The 27,894-nt window shown below is 51.0% G+C and overlaps 1 protein-coding gene across 1 annotated transcript; it reads left to right on the plus strand.

The window, feature by feature from the left end:
- Nucleotides 1–1,440: 1,440 nt before the first annotated feature.
- LOC111139626 (NLR family pyrin domain containing 12) lies at nt 1,441–27,620 on the plus strand. The gene is made up of 10 exons (XM_022491955.1): nt 1,441–1,723; nt 6,704–6,784; nt 9,327–11,028; nt 14,544–14,714; nt 16,640–16,810; nt 18,243–18,413; nt 20,954–21,124; nt 25,054–25,224; nt 26,909–27,079; nt 27,533–27,620. The coding sequence occupies exons 1-10, from the start codon at nt 1,441–1,443 to the stop codon at nt 27,618–27,620; spliced, it is 3,180 nt and encodes a 1,059-aa protein (XP_022347663.1).
- Nucleotides 27,621–27,894: the final 274 nt, after the last annotated feature.

Consider the following 27,894-nt stretch of genomic DNA (forward strand, 5'->3'; position numbering starts at 1 on the left):
GACATTGAAATTAGGATTCTAGGCGCCTGGGTGGCTCAGTTAGTTGAGTGACTGCCTTCGGCTCAGGTCATGATCCCGGAGTGCCAGGATCAAATCCTGCTCAGGCTTCCAGCTCTGCAGGGAGCCTGTTTCTTCCTCTGATCTTCTCCCCTCTCATGCTCTCAATTTCTCTCAAAGAAATTTTAAAAATCTTAAAAAAAAAAAAGAAAGAAAGAAAGAAAGAAATTAGGATTCCCAGTTTCAGCCCAAGGCATCCTACCCGAAGCAATCAGTGCTGCTTTGACTGCCCTCCCCAAATCATGAAATCCCTACACTGGTCAGTTTTGGCTAAGTTATGCTGCAGTAAGGAATGAGCCCTCCGTCTTCCTGACTTACAGCAACATTGTTTCCCTACAAGTTCGCTGTGAGCCTGTTAGCCCTGGTTACATCTATATTCTTTTCATTCCTGGTCCAACCCAATGCAGACAAAAGAGTCTGTATCAGTTTCTTATACTGCTATAACAAAGCCCCACTACACACACTGACTATTTTAGTTTTGAGGTCAGAAGTTCGGAAAGGGGCTAAAATTAGGGTGTCAGCAGGCTACTCCTTCAGAAGCTCCAGGTGAGAATCCATTGCCTTGCCTTTTCCAGCCAGACATGCATCATATCACTCCTTCCTCTGCTTCCATCTCTCTTGCCTCTGACTCTGGGCCTCCTTGCGATGACACCAGGCCCACCTGGACAATCCACAGCAACGTCCCCATCTCGAGAGCCTTACATTTAATCACATCTGCAAAGCCTCTTTTGCTATGGAAGGTAGCATTTCAGAGGTTCTGGCATTGGGACACAGACATCTTCTGGGAACCAGTATCCTGTGTACCACACAGTGGTAGGTATAGGGCAGTCTTGGGGCCAAGAAAAGAGAAACGGCCAGTCCCTGCAGGTAAAGAGCTTCATGCTTCTCCCTAGAAGGGAGGTTTGCTCGCATTTGCCCACATTTCACTGCTCCTCTGGTGCAGGGCCACCTGCCGTGGCAGGTTTTCTGCGCACATCTGACACCAACAGATAGGATCCCACGAGAAGGGGCAGTAGCTAGTCTCATTACAATCCAAAGGAGCACGGCACGGGCACACCAAGAGCAGGAAGGATTATGTTAGGAGTGTGGCTCTTGGCCAAAGGAGCTGATAAGAGGGAGGAGAAGTGAAAGTCTTTCTCATGGTGGAATGGCTCCTGGGATTTCCTAATCTGCCCAACTTCCTCTTCTTGGAAGGGAACACCCACGACCTGGTGACTCGAGGCCCCAGGCGGGCGTTACCTGGGAGGGGAGGAAGCTCTATTTCAACCCTAGGACTTCCGCCCCTGGCTCTGCGCAGGCAAGAGGGCCTGATGGCATCGCTCTGCGTGCGCCCACACGCCCCAGGCCTCCGGCTTCTGCCCTCCGAGGTTCACGACGCCCCCCATGCCCCAAGCCCAGGTCAGCCACGGCCTCTGTCGCCTCTCGGCCTACCTGGAAGAGCTGGAGGCCACGGAGCTGAAGAAATTCAAGCTGTACCTGGGCACGGAGGCAGAGGCGGGCAGGATCTCCTGGGGGCGGCTGGAGACGGCGGGGCCCCTAGACACCGCGCAGCTGCTGGTGGCGCACTGCGGGCCGGATGCCGCCTGGGCGCGGGCGCTGGGCCTCTTTCAGCGCATCAGCCGGCGGGACCTGTGGGAGAGAGGACTGAGAGAGGACCTGGTGAGGGGTAAGGAGGTCGCAGTCTGCCGCAGGGGGCCCTTTCCCTGGCAACAGTCTCGGTGCGCGTGAGACCCGGGTCCCGCGTCTGCCCTTGGCCTGGCTTGCACTGCGTTCTGCCCCCAACGCCCTCGCTTGCCGGGAACATCCCTACTTCGCCATCAGAACCATGGAGTCACTACGTGGTGTGCGAGTTCTTTCCTACCTCTGGGCCTGCCCCGTGTGCTCAACCTGACTTCTGCAGCGCCCCGATTTCTCTTCCTGTATCTCCCGCCCTGTGAGATACTTTCAGGGCTGCTCCCACGCACTCCCTCCTCTAACACCGCGTCCATGGTGCACAAGGACCCTTTGGGTGTTTGTTTTTTTTTTTTTTTAAGATGTTATTTATTTATTTGACAGAGAGAAATCACAAGTAGGCAGAGAGGCAGGCAGAGAGAGAGGGGGAAGCAGGCTCCCTGCTGAGCAGAGAGCCCGATTAAGGGCTCCACCCAGGACCCTGGGATCATGACCGGAGCAGAAGGGAGAGGCTTAACCCACTGAGCCCCCCAGGCGCCCCTGTGCTCGGTGCTTTAAGTGCTGTGTGAGAGCGCTGATTATGACCCCCCCTGTTACAGAGGTGAGGAAACTGAGGCTCAGAAAAACAAGGTGTGCCCCAGGGGAGAGTTCCTGGGTTAAACCATACAGAGTGTTTCAGGCGACGTGCTGCGCCTGCCAGCTGCTGTTGGAGGGGGCGCGCATGAGAAAACAGAGACCCTGGTTTGTAGCATTTGCTACTCTGGGTTGTGTAAATACTCCTGGAAGGGCTGATCTGGAGTTCCCAGTGGGATGCCCACTGACTTGTAATTCATCGGGTGAGGCCTGATGACAAGAGGCCCCCTCAGATATGGTCTCACATGGCTCCTACTCTCCTTGTCTCCATCCCCCGAGAACACTGCAGAGGCCCTGGACTGCGGGAGTGTGAGATGGCATTCCATCTTGCCTCAAGGACACCTATGAAAGTCAAAGCACTCTCAGCAATAAAGAAAAAAGGATAAATGAATTCATTTATGATCTCATAGAATTGTTGGACTTCTAGAAGTTCTACATACTTCTTATAGGAGATTCAAATAATGTACAAATATTGCGTGCCCCCTTCCTTCTCCTATTATACCTAAACCTCTCCCCAGCATCACTTTGGCCAGCACTTTTCTGCAGTCTGTGTCCTTTCGACTCGTGGAAGGGCTGGCCTGTGGTCTGAAGCTCATTTTTTTTTCAGCTGTGTGGTGCTGGAGAACCAGTGTATCTCTCTGTTGCCTCATCAGTAAGACAGAAGGGATTGGAGCAGCTCAGTGGTTCTCGAATGTTAGGCATGCATGGGAACGGTCCAGACATCCTGCTGGGACGGGAGCATCCAGGACCAGCAGGTTTGGGGTACCAGGAATCTGCATTTGGATGTGGGTGGTGTTCATGGCACGCTTCAGAAAATGCTGAGATGGACCTCTCTGATGTCTTTGTCAGCTGTAATATCCACTGACGGCTTTTTTCTTTAAACTGTGGTAAAATGGGGCGCCTGGGTGGCTCAGTGGGTTAAGCCGCTGCCTTCGGCTCAGGTCATGATCTCAGTGTCCTGGGATCGAGCCCCGCGTCGGGCTCTCTGCTCAGCGGGGAGCCTGCTTCCTCCTCTCTGCCTGCCTCTCTGCCTGCTTGTGATCTCTCTCTGTCAAATAAATAAATAAAATCTTTAAAAAAAAATAAATAAACTGTGGTAAAATACACATAACAAAACTATTATAAATGAATAGTTTTGGACTCTTCAAGATATGTCATAGATGTGGAATCATAGAGTGTCTTTCAGTGGCTGGCTTATTTCACCTAGCATAATGTCTTTTTTTTTTTTAAGATTATATTTATTCATTTGAGAAAGAGAGAGAACAAGTAGGGGGAGTGGCAGGCAGAGGGGGAAGCGGGCTGCCCACTGAGCAGGGAGCAGATGCGGGGCTCAATCCCAGGACTCTGGGGTCATGACCTGAGCCGAAGGCAGGTGCCACCCTGGTGCCCCAAGCCTAATGTTTTCAAGACTCATCCATGTTGTAGCAGGTGTCAGAGTTTCCTTCCTTTTTAAGGCTGAATAATATTCCACTGTGGAATATACACACACACACACACGCATTTCATTTTAATTCATTCATCTCTTGACGAGCACCGGGGCTGCTGTTCCCTTTTGCTTATTGTAAATACCGCGGTGGTTAACATGGGGCTACAACTAGCTCTTCAATGCTCTGCTTTCAACTCTTCTAAGTATGTACTCAGAAGTGACATTGCTAGATCAAATAGTAATTCTATTTTAATATTTTAAGGAACACATTGTTTTCCATTGGGGCTGCCCCATTTTACGTTCTCACCACGGTGCACAAGGGTTCTAGTTTTCCCACATCCCCGCCGACACCTGTTATCTCTAGCTTTTTGTGTCTTTTTTTTTTTTTCATTTTTTAAGAAAATAATCTGTATGCCCTCTGTGGGGCCTGAACTCACCACCCTGAGATCAGGAGTCTCGCGCTCCACCGGCTGAGCCAGCAGGGGACCCCTCTGTTGTGTTTGTTTAAAGCAGCCATCCTAATGCATGTGAAGTCTGATTTCCATCGTTTGCAATTAGCTTCAACTGCTGTTACCTTAGTCATAGTTTCCCAAAACCTCACACATCCGGTCTTTGGCAAATCCCAGGACTTCCAGCTCCAAGGCTTCCCTCTGCTGCCACCCAGTGGGTAACCCACCTTGCACTTGGGTAAGGGCCCCTACGTGTGCTTTGATTCCCACCCCCTCCTACCCCCACCCCTCCCCCAGCTCCCGCAGCTCCTTCCTTACAGGCACAATAATCTGTGCAACCGTCGATTAGATCATTCCCCTCCCTCGTTTTGAATTCTCCAAAGGCTGACTGTTGTGAATGGAATGTAATCCAAACTCTTCAAACTTGCTCGCATAAGATCTGGCTGAGCCCCTCTCTCCAAACCCAGCCAGCACTTACCCTGAAACTCATTCCACTCCAACTTTATTCCTCTCTTGTGTCCACAGGACCTTTATACTTGATGTGGTTTTTGGTTTGTTTTTTGGTTTTTGGTTTTTGTTTGTTTGTTTTTTTGCTTAGAACACCTTTGCTTGGGGCGCCTGGGTCACTCAGTGGGTTAAGCCTCTGTCTTCAGCTCAGGTCATGATGTCAGGGTCCTGGGATCAAGCCCCGCATTGGACTCTCTGCTCAGTGGGGAGCCTGCTTCCCCCTCTCTCTCCGCCTGCTGCTCTGCCTACTTGTGATCTCTCTCTGTCAAAAAAATAAATAAAATCTTTAAAAAATTAAAAAAAAAAACACCTTTACTCACGTACCTGGCTCCTTGCCACTCAGATCTTGGATCAAGTGTCTTACACTCTGTTCTGTTTACCCCCACTCACCCCACTGACGAAGGAGGGATACCCCCCCCAACTGGCTTTAGACGGCTGCGTACATGACTCCAAACACAGGAGAGACGAGACTGACAGCAGGAGCATGCGCTCAGCCCAGGGGAGGAGACCCCAGGCACCGTGCAGGTCTCCCAGGGTTGCTCTCGGGACACAGTGAATCTGCAGGGGCTGCAGGGGGCAGGCTTTGTAGACACAGGAGCATGGGGGCTTTGTGATTCCTGAAAAAAGGATGAGATTGACTTGTTTGATTTCACTGGCCAGCAGGGAACTGGAACCTTTGAGAATGAGGACCAGGTGAGGTGGAGTAAGGTCTAGGAGATGGGGATGAGGTGGGGGCCGCTGGTCTACCTTTACAGGGAAAACTAGGCAGCTGGGGAGCCTGTCCCACTAGATGGGGCTATACCTGGTCGGAGCACCGGAACTCACGCTTAGGCTCACATTTCAGGGTCCTGTGGAGCTCAGAGATGCCCAGGAAGCTCTTGGAATCTCTGATTTTACAATACGTCCCCAGAAAAGCCTTTCCCGGCAACCCAAATTCAAACACTACTTTTAATCACTCTGTTGTGTGCCCTTCTTCAATTTTAAGTAAACTTTCATCATTATCTGGAGTTATCATGAAGTGTTTATTTAATTTGATCTATTTTATTTTAAAGATTTTATTCATTTATGTGAGAGGGAGACACAGCATGAGCAGGGGGAGGGGCAGAAGGAGAGGGAGAAGCAGTCTTCCCACTGAGCCCGTTGAGCCCGGAGCAGGGGACATGGGTCTGGATCCCAGGACCCTAGATCATGACCTGAGCCAAAGTCAGACACTTAACTGATGGAGTCACCCAGGCACCTCTGAAATATTTCTTTTTTATGTGCTCAGCTCCCCACATCACTAGAATGTAAGGTCCACGGAGCAGAGCCCTTGTTTATTACCGTGTATCCAGTGCTAGCAAAATTTGCCTGGATGACGCTGGTGGCCAATGTATGTGTATTGGTTGGATGGATACGTGGGTGGGTGGGTGCATGGATGGACGGGTGGCTGGATGAGACATGGCCAAGGATGGAAGGAGAGGGAGGGAATCCAAGCTGATTCACACCTTCCTGCCTGGGGGAATTTTTGGGTGGATGGAGGTGCCAATCACCATGATGGGCCCCCAGAAAGGAGAGCAGGTTATGAAGCATGAATGCTTTCAACAGCGATGCATATGTGAGGAGACCGCCAAACATTCGTGGCGGGGGTGGGCAGAGTTATATGCACAGCTTGATGTAATGGTAACTACTATTTTTTTTTTTTAAAGATTTTATTTATTTATTCGACAGAGATCACAAGTAGATGGAGAGGCAGGCAGAGAGAGAGAGAGAGGAGGAAGCAGGCTTCCTGACAAGCAGAGAGCCCGACGCGGGACTCGATCGCAGGACCCTGAGATCATGACCTGAGCCGAAGGCAGCGGCTTAACCCACTGAGCCACCCAGGTGCCCCGGTAACTACTATTTTTTAAATTGACATACAAGTTATGTTGGTTTCAGGTGTGCATGGTAGATGCTAGCTGACCTCCTAAAATGTCCCTTCCAGATACTGCACCTGGTGGCCCGTCCTCACTGGGAAGCCAGTCAGCATGTTCTCTCGAAGTCTTTCCTGGAGCTCCAACAAGAGGTGAGCTGTCAGCCACGTATCTCATAGAATGCACAAGGCCACACGCATCAGACTATCCACCAGAGTCCATCAGGCCAAAAAAAAAAAAGGGACGTGTAAAATTAATGTTTGCATATAACAAAAAATCTCGGGTGGGGTGGTTGCAGAGTTGATTGATGTAGTAGATCAACAACACTGTCAAAGCCCCGACTTCTTGTTGGTTCATTTGTCCTGACACTTGTCACTTCACAGTTACAAGATGGCAGCCAAACCTGAAAGTGAATTCCAAGCTAGGGAGAAAAGAGACGGAAGGCTCTCTTCCTCGACAGAGTATCGTTTCCTTCAGGAAAACATCTGTTCAACAAGCTTCCCCCTTCCCAGTGGCCATCCCCATATACCTTCTTGATTGGGACTGGGGCCCATTCCCAGACCAGCCACTGGCAACAGGGAATGAGATTGCTCATGACTGGTTGAGCCAACATTCATCCTCTGGGGCTTGTGAAGGGACAGCATTCCTGGAATCAAGGGATCAGCACCCATTACCTTACTAGAGTCAGGACTGTTGGCAAGGAAGAAGTGAGTATGGGCTGCAGGACAGGCAGCGCCACCGTCAACAATAACGCCAAGGATTCTGGACACCTTTCAAGGCGCCTGAAGGCACGGGGCATAGCACAGGGCCAATATATCGTAACTCCCTCTTTGTTCTCATCCTTATTTTAAGCTTTTCTATTTTCCTAATGTTCTGTGTCTCAAAATAAGATCACTTTCTCAGGAGAAGACAAAGAATTTTACAAAATCCAAACATTACTGTCACAGTTATCTTTGTTCGATTGAAATAGAATCACAGTTGACAAAAGGGAAGGACAATGGGTGTATTTATGAGCCTAGAAGTGTTAATTTTTAAAAAATATTTTATTTATTTATCTGACAGACAGAGATCACAAGTAGGCAAAGAGGCAAGCAGAGAAAGAGGGGGGAAGCAGGCTCCCTGCTGAGCAGAGAGCCCAACCTGGGGCTTGAGCCCAGGACCCCGAGAGCACAACCCAAGCCAAAGGTAGAGGCTTTAACCAACTTAGCCACCCAGGCACCTCAATATTTATTAATACACATTAAGAGAGCTAATGAAATAACTTTATCAACAGATGAATGGATAAACGAAATATGGTGTATATATATATGTATTCCACATGTATACAATGTATTCTGTTTGTATACAATGGAATAATAGACTTAAAAAGGAATGAAATTCTGATACTTGCTACAGCATTAGGCCAAGTCAAAAGAGCCAACACAAAAAGGCAGATCCTGTGTGATTTCACTCACATGAGGAGCCTAAAGTAGTCACGTTCATGAGACCGAAAGTGGAACGGTGGCCGCCAGGGGCTGGGGTAGGGGGAGGAATGAGGAGTTAGTGTTTCATAGGCACAGGGTTTCTGTTGAGCATGATGGAAAAGTCCCGGAAATGGATAGGGGTGATGATTGCACAACTTCGTGAATGCAGTGTAATGTCACTGAGTCCGTCAAACACTTAAAAAAGGGTTAAAATGCTGAATTTTAGATGGTGTATGTTTTACTACAATTGAAAATAAAAGAGAACGTGCATTCCTTTTGAGAGAGTCCTGGGATCACATTGCGATCTTTCGTTCACCTTCCTCTGGGCAGATAGTATGAGCCTCTGCTGACATCCAAGTAAGACAGGATGCATTTTAGTCTGGATCAGGGTTCCCCCACCGCGGCCCCCTGGCAGTTTGGGCTGGATAATTCTTTATTGTGGGGTGTTCTGGGCACTACAGGATTTTGAACAGCCTCCCTGGCCTCCACCCACTAGATGATAGTAGCCTGCCCCCACCCGCCCATCCCCCAGTTGCTGCGGCCCAAAATATCTCCAGACCTTGCCAGAAATCCCCTAGGAAGGACACTGTCACCCGGCTGAGCACTCCTGTCTAGATTAGGCATTCACTTCTATACCAAGTCGATTTCCCAAAGAGACTTCAAGCACGGGACTTATGGGAGGGATAAGTTCTCTGGGGCAGATAATGTTTCTGGCTTTTTTTTAAAGCGGGCACAGAAAACTTGGCGGCACAGCCTTCTCAGACTTAAACGTGCCTGTAAATTATGCAGCGCTCTTGTTAGGAATGCAGTTTCTGACGCAGTAGGTGGGGACTGGGGCTCACATTCCCATTTCCGGCCCTCTCCTTGTGAGCCCACAGGGGATTTCAGTGTCTCTTCACCAGGAGGACCCCAGGGAACCGGTGGCTGGGATTGACATGTTCTTTAGGTGCCCTCGTGGCCTTCCATCAGCTCCTGGGCGTGCACCACTGTTTGAGTAGCAAGGATAGAATGAATACTCTTGGCTAAGGACAGTTCCCATGTTAGTCTCCACTTCCCAAGAACAGGGGAGAGATCTTTTTAGAGAAGTACCAAGGTTCCCAGGCTCCATCCAGAAAACCCTCCCATGGATACTTTAGAACAAGTAGGCAGTAGACCGTGGTTTGCTTTAAGTCATGAGTCGGTCAACCGTTGCTGATGATTCTTTCACGGACCCCTCCTTCCTCCCGGTTAGATCCCCGGGAAACCTACAGGGACTACGTGCGCAGGAAGTTCAGGCTGATGGAAGACCGCAATGCGCACCTAGGGGAATGCGTCAACCTCAGCCACAGGTACACCCGCCTCCTCCTGGTGAAGGAACACTCAAATCCCATGTGGGCCCAGCAGAAGCTTTTGGACACAGGCTGGGGACAGGCGAGAACCGTGGGACACCAGGCCAGCTTCATCCAGTCGAAGACCCTCTTCGAGCCCGACGAAGAGCGCCCGGAGCCGCCGCGCACCGTGGTCCTGCAGGGAGCCGCGGGGATGGGCAAGTCCATGCTCGCCCACAAGGCGATGCTGGACTGCGCCGACGGGAGGCTCTTCCAGGACAGGTTTGATTACGTCTTCTACATCAACTGCAGGGAGATGAACCAGAGCACCGCCGAGCAGAGCGCCCAAGACCTCATCTTCAGCTGCTGGCCTGAGCCCAGCGTGCCCCTCCTGGAGCTTGTCCGAGTCCCTGAGCGCCTCTTGTTCATCATTGATGGCTTTGATGAGCTAAAACCCTCTTTCCACGACCCTCGGGGCCCCTGGTGCGTCTGCTGGGAGGAGAAGCAGCCCACAGAGCTTCTCCTTTGCAGCCTGATTGGGAAGAAGCTGCTGCCCGAGCTGTCAGTGCTCATCACCACCAGGTCCACGGCTTTGGAGAAACTGCGCCGCTGGCTGGAGCACCCCCGGCATGTGGAGATCCTGGGCTTCTCAGAGGCAGAGAGGAAGGAGTACTTCTACAAGTACTTCCACATCGCAGAGCAAGCTGCCCAAGTCTTCCATTTCATGAGGGACAATGAGCCCCTCTTCACTCTGTGCTTTGTCCCCTTGGTGTGCTGGGTTGTTTGCACCTGCCTCAAGCAGCAGCTGGAGGATGGGGGGCTTCTAAGACAGACGTCCAGGACCACGACCGCAGTATACATGCTTTACCTCCTGAGTCTGATGCAGCCCAAGCCTGGGAGCCCCACCCTCCAGCCCCCACCCAACCAGAGAGGGCTGTGCTCCTTGGCGGCCGACGGCCTCTGGCATCAGAAAATCCTGTTTGAGGAGCGGGACCTCCGGAAGCATGGCCTCGATGGGGCCGACGTGTCTTCCTTCCTCAACATGAACATCTTCCAGAAGGATATCAACTATGAAAAGTTCTACAGCTTCATCTACCTGAGTTTCCAGGAATTCTTCGCTGCCATGTACTACCTCCTGGATCCCGGGGAGGCAGGGGCTGGACCCGAGCAGACTGTGGCCAGGCTGCTGGCGGAGTATGGGTTTTCAGAACGGAGCTTCTTGGCCCTCACCGTCCGCTTCCTGTTTGGACTCCTGAACGAAGAGACGAGAAGCTACGTGGAGAAGAGCCTTTGCTGGACGGTCTCACCTCACGTCAAGGCAGAGCTGCTGCAGTGGATCCAAAGGAAAGCTCAGAGTGAGGGCTCCACTTTGCAGCAGGACTCCCTGGAGCTCTTCAGCTGCCTCTACGAGATCCAGGAGGAGGATTTCATCCAGCAGGCGCTGAGCCCCTTCCAGGTGGTGGTGATCAGCAACATGGCCACCAGGATGGAGCACTTGATTGCCTCCTTTTGCGTGAAGAGCAGCAGGAACGCCCTGGTGCTGCATTTGCATGGGGCCGCCTACAGCACGGATGAGGACAATGCGGGGAGATGGGCCTCGGGGCCCCAGATGCCACCGGCACAGTCGTAAGTACTCGGTGGGGCTCACTCTCCAAGTTCTTGCTTTCAACCACGTCCATGTCCTCACCTGGGGTTAACGTGGCCGCCACTCCAGGAGATACTTGGCAAGATCTGCAGAAATGTTGGGTCATCACAGCTAGAGGAGATGGGGGTTGCTGTGGCATTTGGGGGGTTCAGGCCAGAGTCCCCAGAATGGCCCCCCCACCACAGAGGATGGTCTGGCCCCAAGTGTCAGCAGTGTCCAGGTTAGTGTCTTGCTCTAAACAGTACCCATTTGGACTCATTTGGGGCCCCGGTCAAGGAGAGCATATCACTTGACAAATATTATCAAGGGTGCTTTTCTGCAAAGCGCAGACAGTGGAGTAGGCCAGCAGTGCCCCTGCAAGCCCGGACATCCTAATGGGAAGAGAGAGAGACAATGAACAGTAAACAAATGAACAGGCAAACAAGCAAAAAAAAGTGATCATTTGGGTAGTTTCAGATAGAGAGAAGCGTTATAAAGAAAATACAACAGAGTGGTGTAAGAGACAGTGATATGGAGGGCTGGGGGGCTTGAAGGGGGGATGGAGGAAGGAAGCTCAGAGGATTCTTTTGGCTTTTTGGCAAGGAGTAATCGTAGACGTGAAGAGTTGAATGTCACTAAAATAGAAGAGGAAAAATCATCCTTTTCCCTTCTACCCTCTTAGGTCTGGTGTGGAGGCCTGTAAATTAAACAGCCAAAATACAGAGTAACAGAGAAGAACAAAGACGTTATTAGATGTTTATTAGTTCTGGGGTGCCTGGCTGGTGTAGTCAGTAGAGCATGTAACTTTTGATCCCAGGGTCATGAGTTCAAGCTCCACATTGGGCATAAAAAAAGGAAGTTTATTGGTTGTTCTCACTTAACACTTGGGAGTCCCCAGAGATGAGTAACTCAACAGGCTGTTAGAACCTGGAATTTTATAGCATCCTAACACAAGATCAGGACATTTTTAGGGGCACCTGGGTGGCTCAGTGGGTTAAGTGTCTGTCTTCAGCTCAGGTCATGATCCCGGAGCTCAGCTCAGGCTCCCTGCTCAGTGGGGAGCCTGCTTCTCCTTCCCCCTCTGCCTCTCCTCTCTGCTCACGGGCTCTTGCACTCTCTCTGTCTCTGTCTCAAATAAATAAATAAAATCTTTAAAAAAAAAGTGCAATACATTTTTAGAGAAGTGGCAAGACAAAGGAAAAGGACACTGAGTTTCTCCGGAGGTTAACTGGGGGAAGGCAGAAGTGTGGGGGAAGCTAATGGACTGACGTGTTTGATCAGGTCTGTCTTGGAGCTGTAGGGGAGGGAAATTCTCTTCTTCCCTCTTTGGGTCCCTGGCTGGGCCTAAGAATCAAACTGACATATGACAGATTCCAGGGAAAAGCAGACACAGTTTATTGAATTTTCACATATGCCCGGGAGCCTACACCAGAGCAGGAAGCTCTCATCCACTCTGATAAAAACAATTTGTGAAGAACTGAAAGGCCATCTGAGGGCACATCAGGCTGAATTTCGAATCAGCTTTATCTTGTCATTACAGAGAGAGCTACACTAAAGGATCTCTGAAATTTAGAGACACCCGGCTGGCTCAGTGCGTTAAGCATCTGACTCTGGATTTCAGTTCAGGTCATGATCCCAGGGTCCTGAGATCGAGCCCCCCATGGGGCTCCCTGCTCAGCGGGAAGCCTGCTTCCTCTTCTCTCTCTCCTCCTGCTTGTGTTCCCTCTCTCGCTGTCTCCTGTCAAATAAATAAATACAATCTTAAAAAAAAATTAAATAAAATCTGTAAAAATAAAAACAAAATGAAAGATCTCTGAAATGAGGGGTGTGCCTGGCTCAGTCAGTGGAACATGTGACTCTTGATCTTGGGGTCATGAGCCTGAGCCCCACACTGGACGCAGAGGTTTACTTAAAAGAAGAAAGACCCTAAACATGGGTTCTAAGACAGACCGTGTAACTGGAAGCAAATCAGGAGGCCTCGCGGGCCGCATGTCATGCCCTGTGCGGTAAGTCAGCCCGTTCTTCATCCCAGGCTGATTCAGAGGAAGGGACTGTCATAAGACTTTAGAGATTCCAAACTGCAGTATCTCCCAAAATTCCCCAGAAAGTGAAGAGCTTCTAATTATACCTCGGTCTTTCTGGCCACCAGTCGAACCCAGAGGCTCACCCTGAGTCTCCTCAGGAGAGCAAAAGCTTCTCCTGTCCCCCAGAGAGTCCAAAGGACTTAGGAGCCCTGGGTCAGGGATGGGGTCAGAGACCACGTGCTGGAACAAGAGACGGGCCCTAGTGCTCTTACCACTTAGGAAATCACTAAGGTTTTAGGGGTTTGTGCCAGGAACCGGGGGCAGAAACCAATATACACACTTTCTAATCTCTCCAAAGCGGGAACCACAAATGGAAATGCTTGCCGAAGCCAGAGTGGGGGAGGGGGGCGCGGAATAATTCCCCCACCCCCAAAGACACCTGCGCCCTAATCCTGGAATCCGTGAGTATGTCACCTCCCAGGTTAAAAGGGACTTGGCAGGTGTGATTAAATTCAGGATCTTGAAGTGGGGAGCCAGGAGACACCTGCCAAGGGATGCGAGGCCTTTGGAAGGAAAACAGTCTGCCTTGACGCCCGCCCTGGGAGACCCCGTTCCGATTTCTGACCTCCAGAACCAGAAGACAGCCGACTGTGCTGTTTCAAGCGTCCATGCTTGGGGAGATCGGAATCAGATGCCGGCAGGGGGCCACCTGGCGCATTCAGGTTTCGTGGAACAAGGTCATCACGCACCCAGCTCTGGGACCTGGTGGCTGCCTCCTGCTGACGAGGTCCCTGTGCAGCTGGGCTTGGTTTTTCAAGAAAGTGTAGAAACCCCTGTTTTGTGTGAGGCCTCCTGATTGAGGAATTATTGGAGGAATTCAGCTCCCAGGCCACAGGCTCGTACTTCCGGCTCTGGATCTTCAGGGAGAGCGTCGTACATTCGTTAGCTGGGAAGAAAGGGAGAGACCGCAGAAAGCCACCAGGTTCATCTGTGTTTCTGGAACGTGAGCAGAGCACCGGGCGGCTGCCGGAAACAGATTTCGGGGCTGCACCCTCCGCCCGGGGAATGTCTGATGCAGCGGGGTTCCTGTTTCTGGCAGGCTCCTGGGGGCTGCTGCTGCTGCTGGCGGGGGAGGGAAGAGGGGAGACGGGAGAGGGGAGAGAAGGGCTCCCTGGTGTTAAATCCACAAGAAGCAAAGCCCCAACATTTTCTGCCCCGAGTTGGCTGCTAATGCTCTTGAAAACTAATAATAATGATTACAGTGGGATATTTAAAGTACACGCAGGAGTGGGGGGCTGGTGGGCTCTGTTGGTGGAGTGTGGCACTCATGATCTCAGGGTTGGGGGTTCAAGCCCTGAGTGGGGAGTGGAGCCCACTTTGTAAAAGTAAGAAAGATGACAGATGCTTCCTCAAGCCCGAGGTGACACAGTCCGCACGCAGTCGTTGCGCAGCGTCGGGCACAACGCGGCTTTGTCCTGTGTCCCTCCTTGCAGAGCCGAAAAGAACCTGCTGCCCGAGGCCTACAGCAAACAGCTCGCCGCCGCTCTGAGCACCAAGCCCAACCTGACCGAGCTGGTTTTGTCCCGCAACGCGCTGGGCAGCCAGGGCGTCAGGCTCCTGTGTCAGGGGCTCAGACACCCCGGCTGCAAACTTAAGAACCTGAGGTGAGTCGGGGCGGGCCTGCACCCAGTCTTCGCGGGGCAGGGGGGCTGCGTCAGAAAGACCCGTGGTGGTGCCCGCTCTCACTGCCCTCACGAAGCACCGCACACTGGGGGCTTAAACAACAGAAATTCATTTCCTCAAGTTCGCACCCAGGTGTGGGCGGGGCCGCTCGGCGCCCGATCCAGGTGTGGGCGGGGCTGCTCGGCCCCTGGTCCAGGTGTGGGCGGGGCTGCTTTCCCCTCAGCCCTCTCCTCACTGTGCGTTCACACCTGCGTAATCTGTGTCTCTTTTTGTAAGGACACCAGTCACAGTAGTGACCTCATTTTAATTACTTCTTCAAAGACCCTATTTCCAAAAACAGGCACACTCCGAGATACAGGGGTTAGGATCTCAGTGTATGAATGAATGTGGGGGTACACGACTCAGCCCATGCCTACCGGAAGCAGACAGCAGAAAGCCCAGCTTCATTACCTCCCGCTTCTCTTATTGTATCTCTTCCTTTCCAGGCTTCTTACCTCCAATCACGCTGCCTGATTTCAAAGCAGAGTGCACAAAGCCGCAGTAATTAAAGCAGTCTGGTGCCAGGGGCGCGTGGCTGACCCAGTGGGAGGAGCAGGGGACTCTTGACCTCGGGTTCCTGGGTCCCAGCCCCACACTGGGGGCAGCGATTACTTAAAAAAAACAACAACAACAACAACAAAACAAGTGAAGGTGGTAAATTTTACGTTATGCACATTCTACCACCCTGTTACCAAACGTGGCACTATTAAGGCTCGGCTTCCAGAAGTTAGATGACAGCCGGTTGAGGGAACCAGGAGTGTGTGGATCCTGACCCAGAGCACAGCCCTGCTCCTGTGGGGAGCGTCCTGAAGGGCAGACACACAGATGGGGGCCCAGAAAAGCAAGCTACCATTTTGTGAGCAGAACATGGGCCAGATTCCAAAGACATAATAATAAATAATACTGTGCGTTCTTGAACCTGTGTTAAGTGCAAGGAACCACGCCAAGAGCTTCCGTTATATATGTCACCAACTCATTCGAGTCAGTGCCATCAGACTTACTTTCCTGCGGCTCAGGGACAGACGTGATGGGCAAGCTTCCACAGGCGGGTGGGTGCCTTGGGACATCTTACGTTATTCTTGTTGCTTTTATTTATTTATTTTTTATTTATTCTTTTATTGACATATCATTGACAGGCTGGAAAGCTCAGTGGTGCTTTTTCTTTTCTTTTTTTTATATTTTAAAGTTTTATTTATTCATTTGTCAGAGAGAGAGGGAGAGAGAGGGCACAAGCAGACAGAGTGACAGGCAGAGACAGAGAGAGAGAGAAGCAGGCTTCCTGCTGAGCAGGGAGCTCAATGCGGGACCCATCCCAGGATGCTGGCATCATGACCTGAGCGGAAGGCAGCCGCTTAACCCTCTGATCCACCCAGGTGCCCGTCAGTGGTGTTTTTCCTTCAGTGTATGCACTGGGCCAACGTCAGCATGAACTCCAGGCAGTTTTCCCCACAGGGCAAACAAACACCCTAGCCCTTAGCAGGCACTCTCCAATTCCCTCTCTCCCCTGCCCCTGGTGCCCCCTGATCTCCTTTCTCTTACTTTAGATAAAGGGGAAATAGGGGGCTTGGTGGCTCAGTAGGTTGTGTCTGCCTTCAGCTCAGGTCATAATTCCAGGGTCCTGGGATTGAGACCCACGTCCGTCGGGCTCCCTGCTTGGCGGGAAGCCTGCTTCTCCCTCTCCCACTCCCCCTGCTTGTGTTCCCTCTCTCGCTGTGTCTCTCTGTCAAATACATAAATAAAATCTTTAAAAGAAAAAAAAGGAGGGGGAATAGGTGTAGACCAAAGGAAGGGGAGAGACAAAGGACAAGGGGCAGAATCACCACCGTGGTGACCTGGCCCTTCTCCCCTCCTCCCCACCCCCTCCCAGCCTGAAGAGGTGCTGTGTGACCAGCTCTGCCTGCCAGGACCTTGCGGCCACCCTGATGGCCAGCTGGACTCTCACGAGGATGGACCTCAGCTGCAACGGGCTGGGGCTGCCGGGCGTGAGGCTGCTCTGTGAGGGGCTCCGGAATCCCAGATGCAGGCTGCAGGTGATCCAGTGAGTCTCTGCCCCTCTCACTGCAAGGCCACTGCCCTAGACAAGCCCCCAGCATCCCCTGGGCGGGGGGCTGGCTTCACTCCCTACACTTCTGGTCACAAATGTGTGGGGTTTCCCACAGCAAGTAACTCTGCACCCCAGTGGGGCGCCCTACAGTTCCTTTACAGTTCAAGTCCATTCTGCCACCATCTGCCAGGAGGTGACGGCTCGGTCCCCCCCCCCCCCCCCCCCCCCCCCTCCCCCCCCCCCCCCCCAAGCTTCAGATCACTTACAAGTCCCTGTGGTCACCTGGCTTCTGAACGGCCTCGGGTTTGATTACTCTCCTAGAGCGGCTCAGAGAACCCAGGGAAACACTTAGGTTTATGGGTTTGTAAAGGATCTGGCGAAGGAAGCAGGTGATCAGCCTGAGGAGGGCCCCATGGGGTGAGGTCTGGGAGGGTCCCAGAGCGGGAGCTCCTGCCCCACGGAGCTGGGGCGCGTCACCTCCCAGCGTGGACGTGTTCACCAGCTTGGAAACTCCGAGCTGTGTGCTCTGGGCAGGGGGTGGGGGGTGGGGGTGTGTGTGTGGGGGTGTTATGGGTTTATGGAGCCTTCCCCTTGTGGCCCAAAGATCATTAACTCCATTCCCGGCCCCTCCCCCCTCTGGAGGAGGGTGGGGGCAGGGCTGCACATTGCCTGCCTCTCATCCTGGCTCGGTCTCTCTGGTGGCCTGCCCCACGTGGCCCACCCATTAGAACCAGAGACTCTCCTGGCATTCTTGTCACATAGGAAATGCGGGGATTTCAGGAGCCCTGTGTCGGGAACAGAGGGTGGTGGGGCAGAAAACAGCATGTGTGTTTTCTACCATCTCCTGCCACGTGTCTCGTCCTGTTCCTGACCGTGAATGCCTACTCAGCCTTCGAGCACCATCTCAGATGACCCAGAGAGCCCTTCCTAACTGTGCATAGCGTGTCAAACCTGAGTTAGACGTCCCCTCCCCGGGGTGGTTTTCATCAACAGTAGCTCACTGTCCGAGCACCTGCTGTGTGCCCTGTCCCTCTAGTCAAGTACGCAGTCTTTGCAGCGGCTTATGAAGCAGGTGTGATTATTGTCCTTCCCATAGAGGCAGTGAGCCCCAGACACAGCGGCAGCTCCCAGAAATGTGACACGCGCTTGCTGACAGCTTGCTTGAGGGTGCGGGGCTCTAGGGACCTCACCCTGAGCTATGGTGCGCTCCGGCCTCACTGGCATTGCCTTCCCTGGAGGGTCCTCGAGTACCCCCTGCCTCATGGGGCCGGACGCTCCCTGCTGGAAATGATGAAGTCTTGTTCATCCGTGAGCTGTAGTGACACGTGTGTGGGTTTGTATCGGGTGATTCGAGGGCCCAGGGGATGAGCGGGCAGGATAGAGGACAGCAAGACGGCACCCTCTTCACCGTCTCTTTCCTCCCGAGATTGGGGAAGTGTCAGCTGGAGGCTGGAGCTTGCCAGGAGATCGCGTCCGTGCTCAGCATCAACCAACATCTGGTGGAGCTGGACCTGAGGGGAAACGCACTGCAGGATTCGGGTCTGAGGTTCTTATGTCAAGGCTTGAAGCACCCCATGTGTCGACTGCGGATCCTGTGGTGAGTTCTTCATGGGGCCGACTTAAATGCAAGTCTCCTGGGGCGCCTGGGTGGCTCAGTCGTTAAGCATCTGCCTTTGGCTCAGATCATGATCCCGATGTCCTGGGATCGAGTCCCACATCGGGCTCCCCACTCAGCAGAGGGAGTCTGTTTCTCCCTCTCCCTCGGCACACTCTCTCAAATAAATAAATAAAATCCTTAAAAAAAAAGATTAAAAAGATGCGAGTCTCCTCATATGGAGGGATGGTATAAAAATGCATCCATTACTTGTACTCCTGTGTTTGTAGCAGCCTTATTCGCAAGAGCCCAAAGGTGGAAACAGCCAAATGTTCATCCACAGGTTCACGGGTAAACAAAATATGGCCCAGCCCCACGACGGGAAATTATTCTATCTTAGAAAGAAAACAGGGTGGAATTCTAACATGTGCCCCAACGTGGATGAAACTGGAAGACATGGTGTTGAGTGAAATGTCAGTCAATCACAGAAGGAGAAAGATAACATGGTTCCGTTTACGACACCCCTAGAAGAATCCAGTCCAGACGGAAAGTAGGACCTGGTTGCCATGGGACTGGGGCAGGTGGGAATGGGGAGTTATGCGGAGTCTGTGTTTGGGACCATGCAAAGTTCTGGGCGTGGGTGGTGGTGATGGTTGCACAACCCTGCCAGTGTACTTAGGGCCACTGAGTTGTACACTTAAGACTGGTTAAAACGGGGGCTGGTTCAGTTGGAAGAGGGTGTGACTTTAGATCTCGGGGACATGTGTTCGAGCCCCATGTTGGGTTGGGCGCAGAGATTCCTAAATAAAAAGAAAAGGTTAGACAGGTAAATGTTATGTTTTATATCTTTATTTATGTATATACTTTTTAAAAGTAAGCTTTATGCTCAGTGTGGGGCTCAAATTCAAGAGCCCCCCTCCCCCATCAAGAATTGCACGCTCTACCGACTAAGCCGGCATGTCATGTGATGTGTATTTTACCAGAATAAAACATAAATAAATAAACATTAAGGGGATAGTAGCATCAGTGGCAAGCACCATAAAGCCCCTTAAAATAAAGAACCTCCCCCAAAAACGCTTGTGGTCGCCAGCGACAGACACCCCATCTCAGCGTGTTTGACGATAAGAGTGAATTTGTTGGCCTCTGTGACCAAGAAGCCCAGAGGGAAATACTGGTTTCCAGCACGGCTGAATCCAGGGACTCACGTGGTAAAATCAGGACTCTGTCCCTGTCTTCCCTTTCTATATATAGGCAGACACTATGCTAAATGTCAACAGAGGACATCTTTGAGGGACAATAGTGTTGCCCTGCTCTATATTTCTATCAGTGAAGGTGGTTCAAACGGAACCCCGGACACGTGACTACAAATTTAGGGTGTCACATCCAAGAGAGGTTGAGGAATCACACACGACGGGCATGGAAATGTTGCTCTGTGTTTTCTTGGTTATTTCAGCCAAGAAAAGGCATTGCTCACACAAATGGATAAATAAAATAAAATACACGTGTCGTAAAATGACCATCTTAGCTTTTTTTTAAAGTCGTCTCTATGCCCAACATGGGATGCTCAAACTCACGAACCAGAGATCAAGTGTCCCATGCTCCACCAGCTGAGTGGCCAGGCGCCCCCATCATCTCACCATTTCGAGGCGTACAGTTCTTGCAAAGCTAAGAGTGTCCGTTCAACACGGACTCCCTGTCTCCCTCCCCCGGCACCGGACAACCTCCATTCTACTTTCTGTCTTTACGAACTTGACTGCTGTAGGTACCTCCTATACGTAGAATCACAAAGAGTGTGTGTGTGTGTGTGTGTGTGTGTGTGTGACTGGCGTATGTTACTCAGTATCTTTTCAAGGTTCATCCACATTGTAGCATGTGTTCGTGTGTTTGAGGTTCCTTCCTCGTCACAGCTGAGTGACCTCTCATTGCATGGCTACACCACAGTCTACCCATTCAATTTCTCCACTGATGGACACTTGGGTTGCTTCTACCTTTCGGCTATTTTGAATAATGGTGTAAACACTGGAGTACAAAAGTCTCTTGGAGCCCTTACTTCTAATTCTTCGGGCTATGTAACCGAGAAGTGGAATGGATGGATCCTATGGTTTCTTTAATTTTTCATGGAGCTGCCATATTGTTTCCCACAGCCACCGTACCATTATCCACTCTTACCGACAGTGCATAAAGTTTCCAGTTTCTTCACGTCCTTGCCAATGCTTGTGATTTTCGGGCTCTCTTTTTTTTTTAATTCTTAAAAAACTTTATTATTATTTTTTAATAATAGCTCTCCTAGTGGATGTGACATGGAACCCCGGGGTGGTCTTGATTTGCATTTTCCGAATGATGAGTGGGGATGGGCATCTTTCCATCTGATTTTGGACCCTGTGTTTATTTTCCGTGGAGAAACTTCTATTCAAAAAGCTGCTGCCTGTTTAAGAAAAAATGAGTTGTTTGTTTGAAAACCATTACGAGTGGGGGTAGGGAGGATAAAATGGGCGCTCTGTGGAGAACACTCCCTGATCCGTGTTGAATTGGGTTTCCGGCAGGTTGAAGATTTGCCATCTCACTGCAGCTGCCTGTGAGGACCTTGCCTCCACCCTCAGTGTGAACCAGAGCCTGATGGAGCTGGATCTAAGCCTGAATGACCTGGGGGACCCTGGGGTGCTACTGCTGTGTGAGGGCCTCAGGTGTCACCAGTGCAGGCTCCAGACCCTTCGGTGAGTCTTGCTTTACTCACCGTCATCCGAGTTCAAGTCTGCAATCCTTGCTCTTATGTCTGAGCTCACTGGGGTCATGCTCACTCCCCTCTTCTCCTAGCCTCTAGCTACCTCTGCTGCAAAGATTTTTCTGCCACAGGGCCTTTGCACAAGCCGTATTTTCTTCCTAGGATGCCCTTCTGCTTTGCCGATCCCCCTTTCACCCTGGTGACATCTGTTTTATCTGTGAGGAAAAACAAACACTTCTTCCCCCTGCATGGCTTCCCTGACCCCTAAATAAGGTCTAGATTCCTAGTTGTAGGATTTAATTTGATCTTATGCTTCTCAGCATCCATCATTAAAACTTACCATTTGTGTGCATGGGTGTGCACTTCCAAAAGTGAAGAAGCTGTGCCAGCTCCATGCTCTGATGGCTGGTGTAAGACCTGGCTCAGGGAGGGGTGTTTGAAAATTTGCATATTTTATTTTTATTTATTCTTACTAAGTTTTTTAAAGTTTATTTAGTTAAGTTATTTATTTATTAAATTTATTATTTATTATAATATCCAACTCATGACCCTGATATTTATTATTTTATTATTATGTTTATTAAATTTATTATTGAATTTATTAAATTTAAGTTATTTATTAAGTTTAAGTTTATTAAGTTTTTGTTTTAATTCCAGATTAGTTAACATGTTTTTAAATAAACACATAAATACACCCAAGGATTAAAAAGAACACAGAGGGCTGTTTTCAGAAAATCATTTTTTGGGGGCTCCTGGGAGGCTCAGTGGGTTAAGCATCTGCCTTTGGCTCAGGTCATGATCCCAGGGTCCTGGGATCGAGTCCTGCTCCTCCCCTACTGGTGCTCTCTCTCGCTCTCCCTCTCAAATAAATAAATGAAATCATAAAGAGAAAAAGAAAAAAAGAAAGTCATTTTTCTCTGTAGTCCTAAAGGAGAGTCTGTCTGTCCCACAAAAGCCTCAGGCTTTTTGGTTTTGTTTTGTTTTCCTTTCAAGACATTGTGGACAGTGGGCTTTCTCTTGCTGTTGCTGCGTTTGGAGACGTGCCCTGTTTCTTCACCTTCTTCTCTCCACTGCATCTGGTATCACTACGGACCCACACACACCTGTGCGTGAATTCTGTCTCCTTCTGGCACCCCAGAGCTCTTCTGCAGGCACCCCTGTCATCTCGCCATTGGCTCCCTCTCCCCCACACCAGCCCCACTGAGCTCTGCACCTCCCGAGGCACTGATTTGCATTCCTTTGCCCTGCCTGGCCCGCCTTCCTCTGCACGCCCCAGAGGCTACGGAGCCATGCCCCTACCCTCCCCTGCAGTTCCTTCTCTCTGAGCCCCAGGGAGATCCCACCCCGGAGCGGAGTCGCACACTCAGCCTGAATTTGCATCCTGAGATCGCAACCCTTCTGAATAGCTCTCTAGAAAGATGGGCCATTTAAACTTCCACCCGCAATTTAGGAAAGCTACTTTGCAGGGATCTGGATGGTTATTCAGTTCTCTATCTGTAAAACCCTGGTTGGTGTAAACCATTCTTAAGTGGAATTTCAGTGTTCAGTAGCTCTTCCTGTGCTTACCGACTTTTTTGGTTCCCCCATCCTGCGGATTGCCTGTTCGTATAATTTATTTATGTCTTTGGTGTGTGTCCTACATTGGTCTTCATGCCCAGATATTCCCTGTGTCAGGGATCAATCTTTTGTTGAGGGCAGCCCTTGGAAAGGTCTGCTCAGCGGGTCACCAATCTGTCAAGTCGTCTGTGGTTGCTTTCATCAAACTCTAATCTTTATGTTTTGAGGTCAAATCCATATGTATTTCTATGATTTACATTCTCTTTTTAGAAGATTTTATTTATTTATTTATTTGACACAGAGAGAGAGAGAGATCACAAGTAGGCAGAGAGGCAGGCAGAGAGAGAGGAGGAAGCAGGCTCCCCGCTGAGCAGAGAGCCTAATGCAGAACTCGATTCCAGGTCCCTGAGATCATGACCTGAGTCAAAGGCAGAGGCTTAACCCACGGAGCCTCCCAGGTGCCCCTGATTCATATTCTTTGGCCAGGCTCCTGGCTGGCTCAGTCAGTAGAGTAGGTGACTCTTGATCTTGGGGTTTTGGGTTCAAACCCCCCATGTTGGGCGTAGAGATTACTAAAAAAATAACAATAATAATAATAATAATAAGTAAAAAAAAACTTAAAAAAAAGAAGTACTTTGCTAGTACACTATCACAGGTGTATTCCTTTTCTTCTTTGTGTCTACATATGTGGTTAAGCACAGTTCAGTTTTTTCCCTCTAATTTTTGTGCTGCCATTTAATAAAGGGCCCGTGCTTTCCTTGCTGTTTTGTAATGCCAGTCCTATTGCAAACTATTTCCCCATATTGCAGTTTTTTTCTGTTTCTTTCTTTGTTTCTTTTTTTTTAGGTTTATTTATTTAAGTAATCTCTACATTCAGCATGGGGCTCCAATGCTTGACCCTGATATCAAGAATCCCGAGTGCTTCCGCCTTAGCCAACCAAGTGCCCCTCCCCCATCCTCTGCTCTCCCTGTGTCTGGGCTTGGAATCTAATTTCCTGCTGTTGTAATTGCTGTAGCTTGTCACATGCTCCACTGTGAGGAAAGTCTGTCTTTTGCTTTTTGTTTTAGCAGATTTTCAGTTCTTCGTAGACATTTATTCTGCCATTAAATATTAGGATGCATAAAAACAAAACAAAACCCAAGTCTTTTCAGAGTGCATTGGTCCAGTTACCGAGCGTGGCTCGTACTGACGGACTGAGGCTGGGCTCTTCCTCTGGTCCAGACACAGCGGGCCAGCCAGACGTCTACGTTACACAGACCCTGCGGGTCACCCTCAAAGGATAGTTCAGGAGTTCACCGTTGGGAGCTGTATCTCAGGCAGAAATACCTGAAAACCAGGGAAAAAATACTATGCCGTGAAATACGGCACTTCTGACCCTCTCAAGCCCCCACATGGTCTCCCAGCGGTAAGGGCAGCTACATTAACGGCGAGGACGGTGGCTGAGGGTCCCCAGGTCTGTGACCTTGAGCGGTGCATGGCGTCTGTCTGTTGGGGCCTCGGAACTCACAGGTGTCTCCTAACAATGGTAGGACATGTCGCATTTCCCTCCCAGCGGCTGCCACCAGGAGCAGAGGAAGTTCGGCTTAGGAATCGCTTGCTGTCCCGAATCACAAACCGCCCAGGTTTCTGGCGGGCGCAGTCGGAAAAGTAGGCAGCCTGCTTCTCCCTCTTCCTCTGCTGCTCCCCCACTTGAGCTCTCTCTCTTTCTGTCAAATAGATAAAAAAAATAAAAAAGATTTTATTTATCTATTTGAGCGAGAGAGACACAGGGAGAGAGGAAACACAAGCAGGACAAGTGGGAGAGGGAGAAGCAGGAAGCCCAGTGCGGGGCTCGATCCCAGGACCCTGGGATCATGACCTGAGCCGAAGGCAGATGTCCAATGACTGAACCACCCAGGCGCCCCAATAAATAAAATCTTAAAAAAACAAAAAACTAGTTCAGGTGAGGGCCTGCTGGAGCGGGGTGGCCTTCAGGCCTCCTCCTGAAGAAGGGACATTTGGACACAGTGCGGCAGGGAACACTGAGGACTCCCTGGGGCGGAGGCTGGAGCAGGTCATCAGGGCCATGGAGGGAAGCAGGCTCCCGGCGCAGTGAGATGGTGTTTCCGCCCTGGGCGCTGCTAGCGTGGTACTCGTTACAGCAGCTGGGGGATGCTCGTGCTCCGACAGCCGTCCGATAACCAGCTCACTCCAAACAGTCCTGTCTTCCTCCCTTCCCGCTTCCCCCTTCCATTCTGGTCTCTCTCTTCCTTCTGCCTGCCCCTTGCTTCTCCCTTCTTCTGATGGGGGCGCCCAGCTGGGGAACCCTCCCCAGGGAGGTCTGCAGGCTGAGTCAGCTGGGCTCTGGGCATCCTGTCTTCCAGGCTGGGCATTTGCAGGCTCAGCTTGGCCGCCTGCGAGGGTGTCTGCACGGTGCTCCAGATCCACCACCACCTTCGGGAGCTGGACCTGAGCTTCAATGACCTGGGGGACGCGGGCATGTGGCCGCTGTGCGAGGGGCTACGACATCCCACCTGCAGGCTGGAGAAACTGTGGTGAGCCCGGGGCGCTGGGACGGGTGGGGTGCATCCTCGTCCCACGGCCATCCCTCCGCAGCTCCGGCAGACACCCCCAGGAGCCCCCGGAGGTGGAAGGAAAAGCCACAAACAGCTCCCGGAGGAAGAGTTCATTCTCTGTGGGATGCAAACATAAAATGCCTCCCTTTCTCTTGGCTCCTTGCCCGCGAACATTTTCTGTAAAATTCCCCTTTTCCGTCGACACTCACTTGCGCAGCTGCGTGGCTCTTCAGTGACCTTTATAGAATAAAAACTCAGTCTGCTCCAGTGTGAATTCTGGGCAAATGTGAATTGTCCCTTCCTCCTCCTCCTCCTCCTTCCTCCCCGGAACCGCTTGGCCCCCACCCTGAGGGAAGGACTGTCTGTTTCTGTTGTGGTCGATTCTGAGTCTCTCCATTATCTGGGGCCCTGGGTAGGTGGCCATAGAGATGGGGTCTCAGGGACAGCACTTTCCTCTTATTTGTGCTGCTGGGGTCCCTGGATGTCAGTATCTCTCCCCATCTGGCTGGCATCCAAACGCCACTCTGTCATGGGGACCATGTAGGAATTCTTACGGGACCCCTGGGAGGTGCCCCGACTGCCCAGTCTCCTGACATGGAATCAGGGTCAACCCCCTCATATAACACCTCCCCCCCACTGTGGGTCTCACCCTAACCTTCCTCTCCTGACCCTTCTGCACCCGTGATGTGGGTGGCTCTTCAGTCCCAAGCTGGTTTTTCCTCTTCCTCTGCAAGTTCGCAGCCGTTGTCTTGTACCTCCTTTTGGAAGCTGGCATCTCCTGCCTCACAGCCTCAGCCAAATCAAGATTAAATATTTCCACTTAGCATCCCAGCTGTGGTAGTACTTCTTTCAGACAGTTGCTGTGAGGAATAAATGATGAAGCAAACAAAGCCCTTAGCAAGGTGCTCAGCACACAGTTGGCCCTCAGTAAATGTGACCTGTTCTTATTCTAACAGCAGAGAATGCAGAAAAGAAACACAATGGGAGGCAGATTGGAGGTCAGAGAGAATCAGAAGGCATACGGTTTGGGCAGGTGGCAGCCCAATTCATACTGGCTCCTTAAAAAAAAAAAAGGGACTTATTGATATGTGTAACTGAACACTAATAGCTTCAGGCATGGCTTGATCTAGGTGTCTGGAGTCTTGGTGTCTATTATCTAACGTACTTGTTCCTGCCTTGGTTCCTCTATGGAAAAAGTTTAGCCTTGATCCTACCTGGTGGCAAAACACCTGCAGCTCTACGGAGGACTTCTTACCAGGTCTAAGTTCTGAAAGAAAAACTCCAGGAATTGAATAAGGTTCTGATTCACTGGTTTTGGGTGGGTCATCTGTCCAACCAAAACATAGTGACTGGAGCCATGGAAACCAACCAACCAACTCAGGCCTGGACCCTGAGCTTAAGGACAGTGTGAACCCCCGATGGGCTGAGACTGGGCTTTCAAGGAGAAATTGGGGTAGAACTACCAGGAAGGGAAGTGGGTACTTGACTGCAAAATCAGTGGGTGTCCTAGAGACGTGGAGCTGCAAATGACAAGCATCCTTGAATGCCTCTCAGTTGGGTGCTACTCTGCTGTCTCTTCAACTGGTCCCCTAAAAACATCATCCTGAATCCCTCTCAAGACTTTCCAAAATAGGTTTCTTCCACCGTTCCTTGTCTTCCACAGGCTGGATAGCTGTGGCCTCACAGCCAAAGCTTGTGAGGATCTTTCTTCCGCCCTCGGGGTCAACGAGACCCTGAGGGAGCTTTATCTGACCCACAACGCCCTGGGGAACGGAGGTGTCAGGCTTCTCTGCAAGGGGCTGAGTCATCCTGGCTGCAAACTTCAAGTCCTCTGGTGAGAGACGGGTTTTGGGTTTCTGGTTTCTGGTTTCTGGTTCAGAAGGAGGGAGGAGATGGGGCTTGGAGGTGGGAGTCAGGGTCAGTGATGGAGATCCATGGTTGGGATGGACAAAGCAGCTAGAAAATTTACTAACATTTCTTCCGTACACTAATGTGTGCAATTAGCATGGAATGCCGAGGTGGCCTTCATTTCCTATTCTAATTTGTCCACTTGCCAGCTTCGTGATGGGTTTCTGCACGTTCTCGGGCTCTTCAGTATCTGTCAGATTGAAAGGGTCAGCACAGGTCAGGGACAGATGATGGTGTGGAGCCCAGCCTGGTCCCTGATGGGATCTGAGGTTTCCAACAAAGTACTAGTCAATAAACTTAGGGTAATAAGACAAGAGGTATGATGGATTCCAATGTCGCAGCAGTGGCCTGGAGTAATGTGTCCACTCTGTGTCCTAAGGTTGTTTGGAACGGACCTGAACAAAGTGACCCACAGAAGGCTGGCAGCCCTTCGGCTAATGAAACCTCACCTGGACATCGGCTGCTGAACACCCTAGCCGCTGGCTCTTCGCTCGGACTTGGGGCAGAGGAAGGCGATCCTGGGACCCGCCAGTCAACATGTTGGTCTGCAAACTCCCACACAGGATGAATCCCTTGGGGACTTAGGACATCCACGTGTGCCCTGGAGCGTTAGTTTTGGGAATGTGAGTGTCCTGGGGAGAACTTAGGACAGGGCCCCGAGGACTCTCAGAAGGGGGTGGTTTTGCACCCCCTCCCTCCCCAGGGCACTGCAAGGTCAGGAGACACTGGGGTGGTGCCGGG

This window comes from Enhydra lutris, unplaced genomic scaffold (genome assembly GCF_002288905.1).
Source record: "Enhydra lutris kenyoni isolate GAN:26980312 unplaced genomic scaffold, ASM228890v2 scaffoldscaffold111, whole genome shotgun sequence".
NCBI lineage: Eukaryota > Metazoa > Chordata > Mammalia > Carnivora > Mustelidae > Enhydra > Enhydra lutris.